This window comes from Chiloscyllium plagiosum, unplaced genomic scaffold (assembly GCF_037043375.1).
Source record: "Chiloscyllium plagiosum isolate Xiang-an unplaced genomic scaffold, Cpla_swu_hap1 HiC_scaffold_5, whole genome shotgun sequence".
Lineage (NCBI taxonomy): Eukaryota > Metazoa > Chordata > Chondrichthyes > Orectolobiformes > Hemiscylliidae > Chiloscyllium > Chiloscyllium plagiosum.
The window spans coordinates 137059370-137077359 of NW_028270143.1; the positions used below are offsets into that span (position 1 = coordinate 137059370).

Below are 17990 nucleotides of genomic sequence, written 5' to 3' on the forward strand. Positions count from 1 at the left end.
ATTCTCCCTGTGTCTGCGTGGGTTTCCTCCGGGTGCTCCGGTTTCCTCCCACAGTCCAAAGATGTGCAGGATCAGGTGAACTAGCCATACTAAAATGCCCATAGTGTTAGGTAAGGGGCAAATGTAGGGGTATGGGTGGGTTTCACTTCGGCGGGTCGGTGTGGACTTGTTGGGCTGAAGGGCCTGTTTCCACACTGTAATCTAATCTAATCTAATCTAAAGTAACAAAGAGGATTGAAGAGGGCAGAGCAGTAGATGTGACCTATATTGACTTCAGTAAGGCGTTCGACAAGGTTCCCCATGGGAGACTGATTAGCAAGGTTAGATCTCACGGAATACAGGGAGAACTAGCCATTTGGTTACAGAACTGGCTCAAAGATAGAAGACAGAGGGTGGTGGTGGAGGGTTGTTTTTCAGACTGGAGGCGTGTGACCAGTGGAGTGCCACAAGGATCGGGGCTGGGCCCTCTACTTTTCATCATTTATATAAATGATTTGGATGTGAGCATAAGAGGTAGAGTTAGTAAATTTGCAGATGACACCAAAATTGGAGGTGTAGTGGACAGGGTTACCTCAGATTACAACAGGATCTGGACCAGATGGGCCAATGGGCTGAGAAGTGGCAGATGGAGTTTAATTCAGATAAATGCGAGGTGCTGCATTTTGGGAAAGCAAATCTTAGCAGGACTTATACACTTAATGGTAAGGTCCTAGGGAGTGTTGCTGAACAAAGAGACCTTGGAGTGCAGGTTCATAGCTCCTTGAAAGTGGAGTCGCAGGTAGATAGGATAGTGAAGAAGGCATTTGGTATGCTTTCCTTTATTGGTCAGAGTATTGAGTACAGGAGTTGGGAGGTCATGTTGCAGCTGTACAGGACATTGGTCAGGCCACTGTTGGAATATTGCGTACAATTCTGGTCTCCTTCCTATCGGAATAGTTTGGAATATTGCATTCAATTCTGGTGTCCTTCCTATCAGAAAGATGTTGTGAAACTTGATAGGGTTCAGAAAAGATTTACAAGGATGTTGCCAGGGTTGGAGGATTTGAGCTATAAGGAGAGGCTGAACAGGTTGGGGCTTTTTTCCCTGGAGCGTCAGAGGCTGAGGGGTGACCTTATAGAGGTTTACAAAATTATGAGGGGCATGGATAGGATAAATAGACACAGTCTTTTCCCTGGGGTGGGGGAGTCCAGAACTGGAGGGCATAGGTTTAGGGTGAGAGGGGAAAGATATAAAAGAGACCTAAGGGGCAACTTTTTCACACAGAGGGTGGTGCGTGTATGGAATGAGCTGCCAGAGGAAGTGGTGGAGGCTGGTACAATTGCAACATTTAAGAGGCATTTGGATGGGTATATGAATAGGAAGGGTTTGGAGGGATATAGGCCGGGTGCTGGCAGGTGGGACTAGATTGGGTTGGGATATCTGGTCAGCATGGACGGGTTGGACCGAAGGGTCTGTTTCCGTGCTTTACATCTTCTAAGATCCCTTCTAAGATCATTGTCCTTTTCTCCATCTCTGACATCGAGATTTCTATATGTGTCTGTCCGTGTGTGTGAAAGGGGGAGTCTGTGAAGAAATTAGAATTTTAACTGTTAGAGTTATATACTGATGGTTCACAATTGTTTACCTGTAGCTAGAGTCTATTCATTGTCATACATAATTGTTCTTGATGTAGAGAAACTTGGTTTGGCCTTTCTGTCAACCTTGGGTTGGAAATCAGGTCGATTTGCATACTTATTTGGAAATGTTTTAACTCTTGTGGTGACTCTGGGAATAACAGGGCTTGATTTCTAGCATGTTACCCCAGTAAGTTCTGACAACTAATATATTTGAATTTTCAAAAGGTGTTTGATAAACTACCACACATTAGGCTACATAATAAGGTAAGAGCCTATGGTGTTGCAAGTTGGACATTTTGGCATGGAGAGAGGTTTGGCTAATGACTAAAAGACAGATGAACGGTCATTTTCAGGCTGGCAACCTGTAATAAATAGAGTGTGACAGGGACCAATGCTGGGGCCATAATTGTTTCCAGTACCTGTATGATATCACCAAGTTGAGGAGATAATTGCTGAAGATGACCCCAAGGTCAGAACCTCACTGGAGCCTGAGCAATGTGGGCTCTTGTGAGACATGTGGCAGAATCACTCTCAGCAAACCTCCCGACTGCACATGTCTCAGTAAGAGCAATCACAGTGGTGGACGGTGTCAGTAACAGAGCTACCAAGCAGCACCTGCTCAGCAATAACCTGCTCAGTGACCTGCCCCGTTTGGGATCCCCCAGGGTCACTCAGCTCCTGACCTCATTACAGCCTTGGGTCAAACATGGACAAAAGAGCTGAATTCCAGAGAGGAGGGGAGAGGGACAGCCCTTGGCATCAAGGCTGCATTTGACTGAATGTGGCATCAAGGAGCCCGGGCAAAACTGGAATCAATGGGTATCGGTGGAGGGGTCTCTCCATTGGTTGGAGTCACACCTGACACATAAGAAGCTGTTGTGGTTGTGGAGGTCACCCATCTCAGCTCCAGGACATCTCTGCAGTCTGTAGCAGTCTGTTTATTTCTCTCATGATGGTCCCCTCACCAACTGCCACAGACCCATTCCAGCAGCTATGTCCTTGAGGACCTGACCAGCTCAATCAGTAATGCTGTTGCCAAGCCACTCTTGGAGACAGACATTGAAATCCCCCAACCAGGGACATTTTGTTCCGTTGCCACCCTCAGTCCATCCTCTCAGTGATGTTCGTGATTTGGAGGTGCCGGCCTTGGACTGATGTGGATAAAGTCAGAAGTCACAAAACACCAGCTTGTAGTTCAACAGGTTTATTTGCAATCAAGCTTTCGGAGCGCTGCCCCTTCATCAGGTGTGGTTCAGCATGAGGGGGCAGTGATTCATCAGCCAAGGGAGGATGGCATGTAACAAATCAGCAGGAGGTTTCCTTACCTATGTTTTACCTGATATCAGGAAACTTCATGATGTTTGGGAGAGTCCAATGTTGAGGACCCACAAGGCAACTCCCTGCTGACTGTGCCATCCCCTCACCTGACGATGGGACAGACGTATCCAGGGATGGTGATGGTGGTGTCTGGGACATTATATGAAGAATTTGTGTGAAATAGATTTTGGTGACAAATTGTGATCTTGTGGATTTTAGGAATTAGTGGTCATTGTGATGGGTCAGGTGAGCAGTTGGAAGGGCAGTTTTCAGCCAGTTTGAGCCAAACCGCAGAGATGAGAGCGTCAAAGAACAAAGAAAATTCCAGCACAGGAACAGGCCCTTCGGCCCTCCAAGTTTACACTAATCCAGATCCTCTACCTAAACCTGACGCCTATTTTCTAAGGATCTGTATCCCTCTGCTCCCTGCCCATTCATATATCTGTCTAAATCCATCTTAAATGATGCGATGGTGCCTGCTTCCAACATCTCCGCTGGCAACGCCTTCCATAGAACACAGAACATTCTAGCGCAGTACAGGCCCAATCTGAAGCCCATCTAACCTACACTATTCCATTATCATCCATATGTCTATCCAATAACCATTTAAATGCCAGTAAAGTTAGTGAGTCTACTACGCCCCTGTTACTCTCTGAGTCAAGAAACCAGCTCTGACATCTGTCCTATATCTATCACCCCTCAGTTTAAAGCTATGTCCCCTCGTGCTAGCCATTACCATCCGAGGAAAAAGGCTCTCCCTGTCCACCCTATCTAACCCTCTGATTATCTTACATGTCTCAATAAAGTCACCTCTCAACCTTCTTCTCTCTAACGAAAACAGCCTCATGTTCGTCAGCCTTTCCTCATAAGACCTTCCCTTCATTCAAGGTAACATCCTAGTAAATCTCCTCTGAACCCTTTCCAAAGCTTCCACATCCTTCCTGTAATGTGGTGACCAGAACTGTACACCATGTGCGGTCGCACCAGAGTTGTGTACAGCTGCAACATGACCTCATTGCCCTGAAACTCAGTCCCTCTACCAATAAAAACTAACACACCGTATACCTTCTTAACAACCCTATCAACTTGGCTGGGGACCTGATGTGCAGCCAGTTCTTTACCCATCTAGCTAGTACATCCTGGACCCCAGGCGCTTTCACTTTCTCCATCAGCCAACCATCAGATGGTGTGTGCTGAGGGAGTGCCGCACTGTCGGAGGGTCAGTGCTGAGGGAGTGCCGCACTGTCGGAGGGTCAGTGCTGAGGGAGTGCCGCACTGTCGGAGGGTCAGTGCTGAGGGATTGCCGCACTGTTGGATGGTGAAACGCAGAATCAAGTCTGTATCGAGGACAGTAGACAGTGCCCTCGAAGTTCTCAGTTGCTGATGGGAGAAACAGTCTCCTGCTTTTGCGAACAGGAAGGTTGTCTCTGAATTGAGGTTGTCGGTTCGCGGCCCATTTCATGAGATTTACAGTACACAGATATACTCCACAACCACCTGATGAAGGAGCAGTGCTCAGAAAGCTAGTGCTTCCAAATAAACCTGTTGGACTATAACCTGGTGTTGTGTGATTTTTAACTTAACACTCATCAAGGTGGTCTTGGGAGTGCTGAACTGTCAGAGGGGCAGCACCGAGGGAGCATCACACTGTTGAAGGGTGAGCACTGATGGAGTGCCGCACTGTCAGAGGATCAGTACTGAGGGACTGTCGCACTGTCAGAGGGTCAGTGCTGAGGGAGTGCCACACTGTCGGAGGGTCAGTACTGAGGGAGTGCCGCACTGTCGGAGGGTCAGTGCTGAGGGAGGTCCCTGTCCATAAACCCCTTGTGAAAGGTCACTACTATAACACAAATCCCACTCAGGTTTCCTACACTATGGAAAGAGGCCCTTTGGCCCAACAAGTCCACACCAACCCTCTGAAGAGTAACCTACCAGACCCATTCCCCTACCCTATATTTACTCCTGACTCATGCACCTAACACTACAGGCAATTTCCCATGGTCAATTCACCTGACCTGCACATCTTTGGACTGTGGGAGGAAACCGGAGCACCCGCAGGAAACCCACGCAGACACAGGGAGAATGTGCAAACTTCACACAGACAGTCACCCAAGGGTGGACTGGTGCTGTGAGACAGCAGTGCTAACCACTGAGCCACCGTGCCACCCTTTGCTGATCGCTCCTGTAGGTGACATTATTGACCCTGTGCCATCAGCTCATGGACTGTTGGCCTCAGGACCTTCCCTCCCTCTTACCACTGCCTGCTAGGTGCTTTTGAATATGTTCTGTTCTCCCTACGCTACTTGCCCTGGTCTGCGGGCCCCCTGCATTCACATCTCACCCCCACCCCACCCCCACCTCCACCCCCACCACCACCACCCCTAATCTCCTGGCTGTATCTCCAGTGCTCACCGTGGGTTGTGGTGGAACTACTGGACATTAATCCGACCACAAGGAGGAGGGGGCTGACAACAGAGACATGGGAACACCACCCCCTGCAAGTTCCCCTCCAAGCCACTCGCCATCCTGACCTGGAAATATATCATTGTTCCTTCCTTCAGTGTCACTGGGTCAAAATCCTGGAATTCCCTCCCTCAGGGCATTGTGGGTCAACCAACAGCACGTGGACTGCAGCGGTTCAAGAAGGCGGCTCACCCCCACCTTCTCAAGGGGCAACTAGGGATGGGCAATAAATACTGGCTCAGCTAATGACACCCAGCTCCTGTGTAAAATGAATAACTAGCCTCTGTGAAACCTGTGCTCTTTCTGTTCCACCTCGTCAATCTCACTCCTTTCCTGATATATTCTTGGACTGGACCAGCAACTTTCCGTGTCACTGGGAGCCTGACAGAGCAGAATGGGTTAACACTTCATCCACTGGTTTAGGGCGGTGCCTCTTTCTCTGGCTTCATCCCTCTGTTTGCTTTCCAAATATTTTCAAGAAACAGCCTCCAATTTTCCACGTGGACCAGACAATAACTCCTGCCTCCCGTCCCAGTTGTGATCACATTCTTGCAGCCTTCCACTGGCACAGCAGCACACGAAGGGTTAACACATTTTGGGGTGGGGAGGGCCGGAGCTGTGGGAAACACTGCTTGGGGACCGTCTAGAGAATGTCTGTCACTGTCCCCAATATTACACTCGATTCTGGATGGTTGCAGTTCCTCTGTGTCTCGGGCCTAGTCTCCTTCACTCTGACTGTCTGGCTCATCTTTCTGTTGTGTGGCTTGAGGAGCGAACATCAGGAGCACATCTGGATCAGTACCTGGACAGGTAAGAGAGAGAGAGAGGGAGGGACGGGGCATGGGGCAGGAGGACGAAGCTCGGGCAATGAAAAAGTGAGGGAGGAACTGACAGAGAAAAGGCAAGCACCTGACTGGAAATAGGAGTGAGTGTGTTACCTGCTCTGTGAATGAAGACAGGATTCTTTATACCGAGAATGATGCTCGCTTCAGACATGAACGAGGGAGAAAGGTAATTTGCTGCCTGTCGATCGATAAGGTCTGGGCCCCCGTTGGATCCTGCAGTTAGACTCTGGTGTCAGAGGGAGGCCTCAGAGACCAGGCAATGCACAGCAAACAGTCACCATCCAAAAGATCAGACAGCATCAAGCTGGACAAGAAATCAGCTCGTCTCTCTCTCTCTCTCTCCTCATCACAGATTCAGCAGCACACACAGACAAAAGCATGTGTACCTTCCGCTTGGCCACTTCAGTCCCTACTCTCTCCTCACTGCTGTGTACAGTGAGCCCAGGGTCACACCAGCCTCCCCAGACCAGCACATGGGGAAACTCAGCCCAGCTCCAACTCTAGCGCAGAACCCCTCCCTCATTCCAAGGCAAAAATCAGAGGCTAAGGCACAAGAGGCACAGTCTTCTCAAACCCCACATTCTCAGAAAATGCACAACCGACTGGGATTTCTGAGAATTCAGCTCCAATCATGACATAGCCACGCTTTCTAACTCCCACAACCACACCCACCACTAAAAACATCTTACAGGGAGCAGGGAGTCACTCTGTGAATGTTACCAACAAGTTCAGAGGGACCTTGGGCTGTTTGTCCACAGATCCCTGAAGGTGGCAGGGCAGGTTAATGGGGTGGTTAAGAAGGCACAAGGAACACTTGCCTTTCCCAGTCATGGCACAGATTATAAGAACAGGGAGGTTATGTTGGAGCTATGCAGGACTTTGGTTAAATCACAGCTGGAATGTGAAGTCATACTGAGATTACTTTTTTACAGTGTGGAAACAGGCCCTTCGGCCCAACAAGTCCACACCGACCTGCAAACCACCCAGACCAATTCCCCTACATTTGCCCCTTCACCTAACACTACAGGGCAACTTAGCATGGCCAATTCACCTGACCTGCACATCTTTGGTCTGTGGAAGGAAACCAGAGCATCCGGAGGAAACCCACGCAGACACGGGGAGAATGTGCAAACTTCACACAGACAGTCACCTGAGGTGGGAACTGAACCCAGGTCTCTGGCGCTGTGAGGCAGCAGTGTTAATCACTGTGCCACTGTGCCGCCCACTATAGTGCCGTTCTGGTCTCAGCACGATAGGAGGGGTCTGATTGCACTGGAAACGGTGTAGAAGAGATTCACCAGGATGTTGCCTGGGATGGAGCATATTTACTATGAAGAGAGGCTGGATAAGCTCAGGTTGTTTTCTTTGGAGCAGAAAAGATTGAGGGAGGACTTGACAGAGGTGTATAAGATTCTGAGGGGCATGGACAGGGTGGATAGGAAGCAGCAGTTCCCCTTAGACGAAGGGTCAATGACAAGGGAGTATAATTTTAGGGTGTAAGGCAGGAGGTTCAGTGGGGATTTGAGAGGTTTATCACCCAGAGAATGTCTGGAATGTATTGCTGGGGTTTGGGGGGGGGGTGGGTGGGTATTGGTGGTGGTAGTTGAGTTGGGATATCTCACAATCTTTAAAATAGATGTGGTTAAGCAATTGAAATGTCATAACATTCAAGGCTATGAGCCTAGTGCTGGAAAGTGGGACTAAGTGGGTTTGGCAGAACGGACTTGATGGGCCGAAAAGCGTCCTCTTTACTGTATGATCCTGGGAACAGTTTCAAGTACAGAGTAAAGCTCTGCCTATACAGTAGCGCCTCGACTTACGGACTTAATCTGTTCTGGGACCAGGTTCGCGAACTGAATCAATTTTTCCCATTGTTTGATCCCTGGTCCTGGATAGCGTAAGAATGCTTGGACGGCTGTTCACAGCGCACGCGCCAAAGACGAACTGAATGAGATCACACGGAGCCCGAGAGCTTTTGCGTTCAACAAGCGCGTAGCAAAGCAGAACAATGAAACCACATGGTCGCACACGGGCTTATTGCGTTCGTACCTTCGTTCGTACCTTGAATTTCGTACGTATGTTGAAGCAAAATTTTACGTACAATCCTGTTCATAAACTGCTTTGTTCGTGAATGGGGTTGTTCGTATGTCGAGGTGCTACTGTACCTCCATTTCAAACACTCCCAGGACAGGTACAGCACAGGGTTATATAAAGACTAAAGTTCTTTTAAACCAAAAGCAAAGCTCTCACGACACATTCTCGTTTAAATCCTCTCAGGACAGGTACAGCACAGGGTTAAAAGAAGTGAATTTCAGAGATAAAGTGAGAGGGACAACTCTTAACATCAAGGCTGCATTTGACCGAGTGTGGCATCAAGGAGCCCTGGCAAAACTGGACTCACTGGGTATCAGGGGGCAAACTCTCCACGGGTTGGAGTCTACCTGACACATAGAAAGATGGTCGTGGTTCTGGGATGTCAGTCATTCAGCTCCAGGACACCTCTGCAGGAGTCCCTCAGCATGGTGTCCTAGGCCCAACCATCTTCAGCTGCTTCATCAATGACCTTCCCTTCGTCATAAGGTCAGAAGTGGGGATGTTTGCCAATGATTGTACAATGTTCAGCACCATTCGGAACACCTCAGCTACTGAAGCAGTTCATGCTCAAATGTAACAAAATCTGGACGATATCCAGACTTGGGCTGACAAGTAGTAAATAATGTTCACACCACACAAATGCCAGGCAATGATCATCTCTAATAAGAAACAATCTAATATCTCCCCTTGACAATCAATGATGTTACCATTACTGAATCCACCACTATCAATATCCTGGGGATTACCATTGATCAGAAACTCAACTGGACTTGCCATATATTTACTATAACGTTGTCCCAATTGATATAGGGATAACTAACAAGGAGGTACAGTGCAGGTTTACCAGGACGCTGCCTGGAATGGAGCACTTGAGCTACAAGGAGAGACTAACTAGGCTTGGATAGGCTAGGAGAAGACTGAGGGGGGACATGATTGAGGTGTATAAGATTATGATGGGTTTGAACAGGGTGAACAGAGAGCAGCTGTTTCCCTTTCCCCTTCATTGAGGGGTCAATCACGAAGGGGCATAGTTTTAGGGTAAAGAACAGGAGATTCAGAGGGGTTTTGGGCAAAAAAAAACAATTTCACTCAGGGTGGTGGGAGTCTGGAATGCACTAACTGGGAAGGTAGTGGAAACTGGACATCTTACAACCTTTTAAAAATAATATTTGGATGAGTACTTGAAATATCATAACATTCAAGGATATGGGACAAGTGCAGTACATTGGGATTGGTGCAATTTTATTAGTAGTTATGTCAATGCAGACTTGAAAGATCAAAGGGATTTTTCTGCTCTGTATGAACCTATGAAATCCAAGACCATTGTCTTTAAAATAGTTTATTTCTTATTTTACAGGAATTGGTGAGAGGAAATTAAAGAGCAAGAGTAAAGTTGAGGTAAGGTTCAGATTGACAGCCTGGCTCTGGGCTGAACTCTCACTGGAATGGTCGGTGTGATAGTGGGCAGTGACCATCAGCAGAAACAGAACAAGTGACCACCACAATGGGAAACCATCTGATTGCATACCCTCGGTGGGGTTCTGTATCAAGAAGCTGCAGAAACTACGGAGTACAACTTGACTGCTTAAAAGTTTTAAAAATTTCTCGCTATGCAGCTTTGCAGCGATGCTTCCCAAACATATGACCAGTTGGGTTTCAATAGGGTAGTTATCATGCTGCCAATGTGCAACTCTGCTAGTGGATCGAAGAAACACAAAACCAACAATATGGGAATGTATGAGGTTATGCACTTTGTTTGGAAGAATAGGGGTGTAGACTATTTTCTGAATAGGGAAAGGCTTCAGAAATCTGAAGCACAAAGAGACTAGTTCAGGATAGTCTTAAGGTTAACATGTAGGTTCAGTTGGCAGTTAAGAAGGCATTCATTTTGAGAGGGCTAGAAAATAAAAACAGCGATGTTTTGTATATTGCTGAGGCCATATAAGGCTCTGGTCAGACAGCATTTGGAACATTGCGAGCAGCTTTGAGCACTCTGCTGAAGGAAGGATGTGCTGGTGTTGGAGGGCGTCCAGTGGAGGTTTGGAAGAATGATCCTGGGGATGAAGGGTTTGTCACATGGGGAGCAATTGAGGGCTCTGGGAGGATGGGGGGTGGGGAAATCTTACTGGACCTTGCAGAATAAGGCCTTGGTAGAGTGGATGTGGAGAATATATTTCAACAGTAGGTGAGACCAGGACCTGGGGGCACAGCCTCAGATGAAAGGGACGACCCTTTAGAACCAAGATGATGAGGAATTTCTTCAGCCAGAGGGTGTTAAATCTGTGGAACTTCTTGCTGCAGAGGGCTGTGAGGCCAAGTCATTGAGTGTGTTTAAGACAGATAGATAGGTTCTTGGTTATAAGGGGATCAAGGGTTATGGGGAGAAGGCAGGAGAATGGGGTTGAGAACCATATCAGCCCTGATTGAATGGCAGAACAGGCTTGATGGGCCAAATGGCCTAATTCTGCTTTTATAGTCTTATCACAATTGAGATGAACATTGACATAAGCAATCTGATAAAGGCAAATTGCCATTGAACGTTGGAAAAGCAGTAGGCCTTAGCTAGTCCACAGTTGAATCTATTTTAAAGGACAGTGCACGCATTCCGGGACAGTGAAGGGCTCGATACTGCTGAAGGCAACAGTAACTCCGAAGCTAAGGAGTGGACTTGTGATAGGAATGGAAAAACTGTCAATTGTTAATCCTGAGGACAGCATTAATGTTGGTTACCATAAAGCTTATTCAAGAAAAAGCAAGACTTAAAATCTCAGTGTAGTGGCGAAAGTGATCGTGAAGGTTTCATTGCTAGTTGAGGTTGGTTTATTAGATTTAAAGGGAGGGTAAATTTGCACAACATTAAAATACAAAGGGAAGCTGGTAGTGCTGATCTTGATGCAGCAAGCACATTTCCTGATGCTTTGACTGAAATATTTCAGAAAGGGGTGGGTACAATGTTGAACAAGTGTTCAGCATTGATGAGACAAGGCTCTTTTAGAAGAAAATGATTCTGCTGGAAAAGCAGTCGGTCAGGCAGCATCTGAGGAGCAGGATAGTCGACGTGGGCGTAAACCCTTCATCAGGAATGGGGAGGGGGCTGAGAGGTAAATAGGGGGCTGGGGATAGGGACAGGGCTGTCGGGAGGGTAGGTGGGATGGGATGGAGGTTGGGGGGCATAATTGTGATAGTTTGGTGGGGATGGTGGAATGGATAGGTGGGAAGGAAGATGGACAGGTAAGCCAGGTCAGGAGGGTGGTGCCGAGTTGGAAGGTTGCATCTGGAATGAGGTTGGGCCCGGAGAGGTATGGGAAGTGATGAAGTCAGTGTTGATGCCGTGTAGTTGTAGGCTCCCGAGGTGGAAGATGAGGCGTTCTTCCTCCAGTTTGTGGGTGGTTTGGATTTGGTAGTGGAGGAGGCCCAGGACTTGCATGTCCTTGGTGCAGTGGGAGGGAGAGTTGAAGTAGTTGGTTGAAGGGTGGTGGTGTTGTTTGGTGCATGCAGACCAGAGATGTTTCCTGAACACTCCGCGAGTTGGCATTCTGTCTGTCAAGGAGACCACATTGACAGCAACAGATATAATAAATGAGGTGGGTGGTTGTGCAGGAAAATCTCTGTTGGATGTGAAGTGATGCCCCAACAAGTGTACATTGCTGAGGAGGAGGAGTCTAGGTCTTTGCATAAATCTGCTCCAGAAAGCTTAACTCTGCTGCAAGGTGGTAATGCTACTGGTGATTGCCAGTTTAAGCCTATGCTTGTGCATTGTACTGAAAGTCCGAGAGTTTTCAAGGGAAAACATCACTTCCAATCATATCAACAATTTGGATGAGAATATAGGATGCATGGTTGCTAGTTTGCCAATGAAACCATAATTGGTGATCGAGTGGACAGTGAAGAAGTTTATCTAAGAGTACAACAGCATCTTGATCAGATGGGCCAATAGGCCGAGGAATAGCGGATGGAGTATAATTTAGATAAATGTGAGTTGATACATTTTGGTAAGACCAACCAGGGCAGGATTTATACAATTAATGGTAGGGCCATGTGGAATGCAGTTAAATAGAGAGAAGTAGGGGTAGACAGGGTGGTGAAGAAGACATTTAGCACACTTTGCCTTTATTGGTTAGAGCATTGAGGAGAATAATTCAGACATCATGTTGCAGCTGTACAAGACATTGGTAAGGCTACTTTTGGAGTACTCCATACAATTCTGGCCGCCCTGCTATCGGCATGATGTTATTAAAAGGGAAGGGTTCAGAAAAGATTTAAGTTCGTAAGATATAGAAACAAAATTAGGCCATTCAGCCCATCGAGTCTGCTGTTCCATTCAATTGTGGCTGGTATACCCCATACCCCAATTTTTCTGCCTTCTCCCCATAATCCTGCAACCCATTACCAATTAAAACTGTGTCTAACTCCCCCTTAAATGTACTCACTGTCCCAGTACCCACTGCCCTTTGGGGGAGCGAGTCCCACAGATTCACAACCCTTTGGGAGAAGTCGCTTCTCCTCAACTCAGTGTTAAGTTTGCTCCCCTTTATCCTCTCGTCCCAGAATGCCCCAGTAGAGAAAGCATCTACTCCACATCTACTTTATCCACCCCTTTTATCGTATTGAATACCCTCACTCTTCTAAATTCCAGAGAGTATAGGCCTGAACTGTTCAATCTCTCTTCATGTGGCAAACCACTCACCTCTGGGATCAACCTGGTGACCCTCCTCTGAACTGCCGCCAATGCCACTACATCTTTCCTCAAATAAGGGACCAAAATTGTGCACAGTACTCCAGGTGCGGTCTCACCAATGCCTTGTGCAGTTGCAATAATCCTTCCTTACATTTATATCCTACTCCTTCAGCTAGAAACGCCAACATTCCATTTGCTTCCTTTATTACCTGCTGTACCTGCACGCCCGTTTTCTGTATCTCATGAATGAGGACACCCAGATCCCTCTGTACTGGAGCACCCCAAAGTCTCTCCCCATTTAGGTAATAGGTTGCCTTTTCATTTTTCCAACCAAAATGCATGAGCTCACACTTAACCACGTTGAACTCCATCGGCCACATTTTGACCCACTCTCCTAACTACCTATCTGCATTTGTAAGGTTCTTATTTCCTCAATGCAATTTACCGTCCCATTCTACCCTTTACAAGGATTTTACTGTGCCTGCAGGGTTTAAATTATATGCAGAGGCTGGATAGGCAGGGACTATTATCCCTGAAGCATAGGAGACCGAGATGTTGACCTTATAGAGATTTATAAAATCATGAGAGGCATAGATAAGGTGAATAACCAGGGTCTTTTCCCCAGGATGGTGGAGTCGAAAACTAGCGGTTGTAGGATTAAAGTGAGAGGGGAAAAATTTAAAAGATATATGAGGGGCAACTTTTTCATGCAGAGAACATATAATATCGAACAGTACAGGCCCTTCAGCCCTCGATGTTGTGCTGGCCTTTTATCCTACTCTAAGATCAGACTAACTGACATACCCTTCATTGTACTATCATCCATGGGCCTATCCAAGAGTCACTTAAATGTCCCTAATGTCTCTGACTCTACTCCCACCGCTGGCAGTGCATTCCACACACCCACCACTCTGTGTAAAAAACCTACCCCTGACATCTCCCCTAAACCTTCCCTGAATCACCTTAAAATTATGTCCCCTCGTGATAGCCATTTCCACCCTTGGAAAAAGTCTCTGGCTATTCACTCTATCTATCATCATCTTGTATACCTCTGTCAAGTTGCCTCTTATTCTTCTTCGTTCCAATGAGAAAATTATTTCAGTAAGGCATTTGATAAGGTTCCCCATGGTAGACTATTGCACAAAATATGGGATTGAGGGTGATTTAGCAGTTTGGATCAGTAATTGGCTAGCTGGAGCTCAGTTACCAGTGGTGTACCGCAAGGATCTGTTTTAGGGCCACTGCTGTTTGTCATTTTTAAAAATGACGTGGATGAGGGCGTAGAAGGATTGGTTAGCAAATTTGTGGATGACACTAAGGTCTCTGGAGTTGTGGACAGTGCTGAAGGATATTGCATGTTACACAGGGACATAGATAAGCTGCAGAGCTGGGCTGAGAAATGGCAAATGGAGTTTAATGTGGAAAAGTGTGAGATGATTCATTTTGGAAGGTGCAACAGGAATAAAGCGTACTGGGCTAATGGTAAGATTCTCAGTAGTGTAACTGAGCAGAGAGATCTCAGTGTCCATGTACATAGATCCCTGCAAGTTGTCACCCAGGTTGATAGAATGTTAAGAAGGCATACAGTTTGTTAGTTTTTATTGGGAGAGGGATTGAGTTTCAGAGCCATGAGGTCATGGTGCAACTGTACAAAACTCTGCACTTGGAATATTGTATACAGTTCTGGTCACTGCATTATAGGAAGGATATGGAAGCTTTGGAAAGGGTTCAGAGGAGATTTACTAGGATGTTGCCTGGTATGGAGGGAAGGTCTTACGAGAAAAGGCTGAGGGACTTGAGGCTGTTTTCATTAGAGAGAAGAAGGTTGAAAGGTGACTTAATTGAGATATACAAGATAATCAGAGGGTTAGATAGGGTGGACGGGGAGAGCCTTTTTCCTCAGATGGTGTCAGCTAACACAAGAGGACATAGCATTAAATTGAGGGGTGATAGATACAGGAAAGATGTCAGAGCTGGTTTCTTAACTCAGAGAGTAGTAGGGGTGTGGAATGGACTGTCTGCAGCAGTAGTAGACTCACCAGCAGCTTTAAGGGTGTTTAAATGGTCATTGGATAAACATAGAACATAGAACATAGATCATAGAACAGTACAGCACAGAACAGGCCCTTCAGCCCACGATGTTGTGCCGACCACTGATCCTCATGTATGCACCCTGAAATTTCTGTGACCATATGCATGTCCAGTAGTCTCTTAAATGTCCCCAATGACCCTGCCTCCACAACTGCTGCTGGCAACGCATTCCATGCTCTCACAACTCTCTGTGTAAAGAACCCGCCTCTGACATCCCCTCTACACTTTCCTCCAAACAGCTTAAAACTATGACCCCTCGTGTTAGGCATTTCTGCCCTGGGAAATAGTCTCTGGCTATCGACTCTATCTATGCCTCTCATTACCTTGTACACCTCAATTAGGTCCCCTCTGCTCCTCCTTTTCTCCAATGAAAACAGTCCGAGCTCAGTCAACCTCTCTTCATAAGATAAGCCCTCCAGTCCAGGCAGCATCCTGGTAAACCTCCTCTGAACCCGCTCCAAAGCATCCACATCTTTCCTATAATAGGGCGACCAGAACTGGACGCAGTATTCCATGTGCGGTCTAACCAAAGTTTTATAGAGCTGCAACAAGATCTCACGACTCTTAAACTCAATCCCCCTGTTAATGAAAGCCAAAACACCATATGCTTTCTTAACAACCCTGTCCACTTGGGTGGCCATTTTAAGGGATCTATGTACCTGCACCCCAAGATCCCTCTGTTCCTCCACACTACCAAGAATCCTATCCTTAATCCTGTACTCAGCTTTCAAATTCGACCTTCCAAAATGCATCACCTCGCATTTATCCAGGTTGAACTCCATCTGCCACCTCTCAGCCCATCTCTGCATCCTGTCAATATCCCGCTGCAGCCTACAACAGTCCTCTATACTGTCAACAACACCTCCAACCTTTGTGTCATCTGCAAACTTGCTGACCCATCCTTCAATCCCCTCATCCAAGTCATTAATAAAAATTACAAACAATAGAGGCCCAAGGACAGAGCCCTGTGGAACACCACTCACCACAGACTTCCAGGCAGAATATTTTCCTTCTACTACCACTCGCTGTCTTCTGTTGGCCAGCCAATTCTGTATCCAGACAGCTAAGTTCCCCTGTATCCCATTCCTCCTGACCTTCTGAATGACCCTACCATGGGGAACCTTATCAAATGCCTTGCTGAAGTCCATATACACCACATCCACAGCTCGACCCTCATCAACTTTTCTAGTCACATCCTCAAAGAACTCGATAAGGTTTGTGAGGCATGACCTGCCCCTCACAAAGCCGTGTTGACTGCATTTAATCAAGCCATGCTCTTCCAGATGGTCATAAATCCTATCCCTCAGAATCCTTCTCAAACACCTTGCAGACGACAGATGTGAGACTTACTGGTCTGTAATTGCCGGGGATTTCCCTATTTCCTTTCTTGAAGAGAGGAATTACATTTGCCTCTCTCCAGTCCTCAGGTACGACTCCAGTGGAGAGCGAAGATGAAAATATCTTCGCAAGTGGCGAAGCAATTGCATTTCTCATTTCCCAAAGCAGCCGAGGACAAATCTGGTCCGGGCCTGGCGACTTGTCAATCTTAACGTTTGACAAAATTTTCAGCACATCAGCTCCCTCTATCTCTATCCATTCCAGCATGCACACCTGCTCTTCATAGGTTTCATTCACTACAAAGTTTGTTTCTTTAGTAAAGACAGAAGCAAAAAACACATTTAGAGCTTCCCCTACCTCCTCAGACTCCACACACAAATTCCCTATGCTATCCCTGATCGGGCCTACTCTTTCTTTGACCATTCTCTTATTCCTCACATAAGTGTAAAATGCCTTTGTGTTCTCCGTAATCTGTTCTGCCAAGCCTTTCTCGTGTCCCCTCCTGGCTCTCCTCAGACCATTTTTAAGCTCCTTCCTTGCCTGCCTGTAATCCTCTAGAGCTGAGCTTGACCCTTGCTTCCTCCACCTTACGTAAGCTGCCTTCTTCCTTTTGACGAGAAGCTCCACTGCTCTCGTCATCCAAGGTTCCTTTATCTTACCCCTTCTTGCCTCTTCAGAGGGACATATTTATTCATCACTTGCAACAACTGTTCCTTAAACAGTCTCCACATGTCTACAGTGCCTTTACCATGGAACAATTGCTCCCAATCCATGCTTCCTAACTCATGTCTAATCGCATCATAGTTTCCTCTTCCCCAATTAAATATCCTCCCATTTTGCCTAATCCTCTCCTTCTCCATAGCTATGTAGAGTGTGAGGCAGTTGTGGTCACTATCACCAAAATGCTCTCCCACCACAAGATCTGATACCTGTCCCGGCTCATTGCCGAGCACCAAGTCTAGAATGGCCTCTCCCCTCATCGGCCTGTCAACGTACTGAGTTAGGAAACCCTCCTGAACACACCTTACAAAAACAGCTCCTTCCAAACCATCTGCTCGAAGGAGGTTCCAATCAATATTGGGAAAGTTAAAGTCACCCATTACAACAACCCTACTACGTCCACACTTTTCCAAAATCTGCCGACCTATGCTTTCATCCAAGGCCCTGCTGCTATTGGGGGGCCTGTAGTAAACCCCTAAAGAGGTGACTGCTCCCTTGCTGTTCCTAATTTCCACCCATACTGACTCGGTAGGCAGATCTTCCTCGACAATGGAAGCTTCTGTAGCTGTGATACTCTCTCTGATTAGTAGTGCTACACCCCCTCCTCTTTTTCCCCCTCCCTATTCTTTTTAAATGCTCTAAACCCTGGAACATCCAGCAACCATTCCTGCCCCTGAGAAACCCATGTCTCTGTTATGGCCACAACATCATAGCACATATGGGTGCTAATGAAATAGTGTAGGATAGATGAGCTTCAGATTGGTTCCACAGATCGGTGCAACATCGAGGGCCGAAGGGCCTGTATTGCGCTGTAATGTTCTATGTTC

The 17990-nt window shown here is 46.9% G+C and overlaps 1 protein-coding gene across 1 annotated transcript in view; it reads left to right on the forward strand.

Moving 5' to 3' along the window:
• Window positions 1–5951: 5951 nt before the first annotated feature.
• The window catches only part of LOC148150045 (uncharacterized), a 67326-nt gene continuing 55287 nt past the window's right edge, over window positions 5952–17990 (forward strand). Inside the window, exons 1-2 of the mRNA XM_087987778.1 lie at window positions 5952–6207; window positions 9694–9734. Coding sequence (XP_087843904.1) covers window positions 6048–6207; window positions 9694–9734 — 201 coding nt within the window. The 5' untranslated portion in view covers window positions 5952–6047. The remainder of the gene's footprint in view (window positions 6208–9693; window positions 9735–17990) is intronic.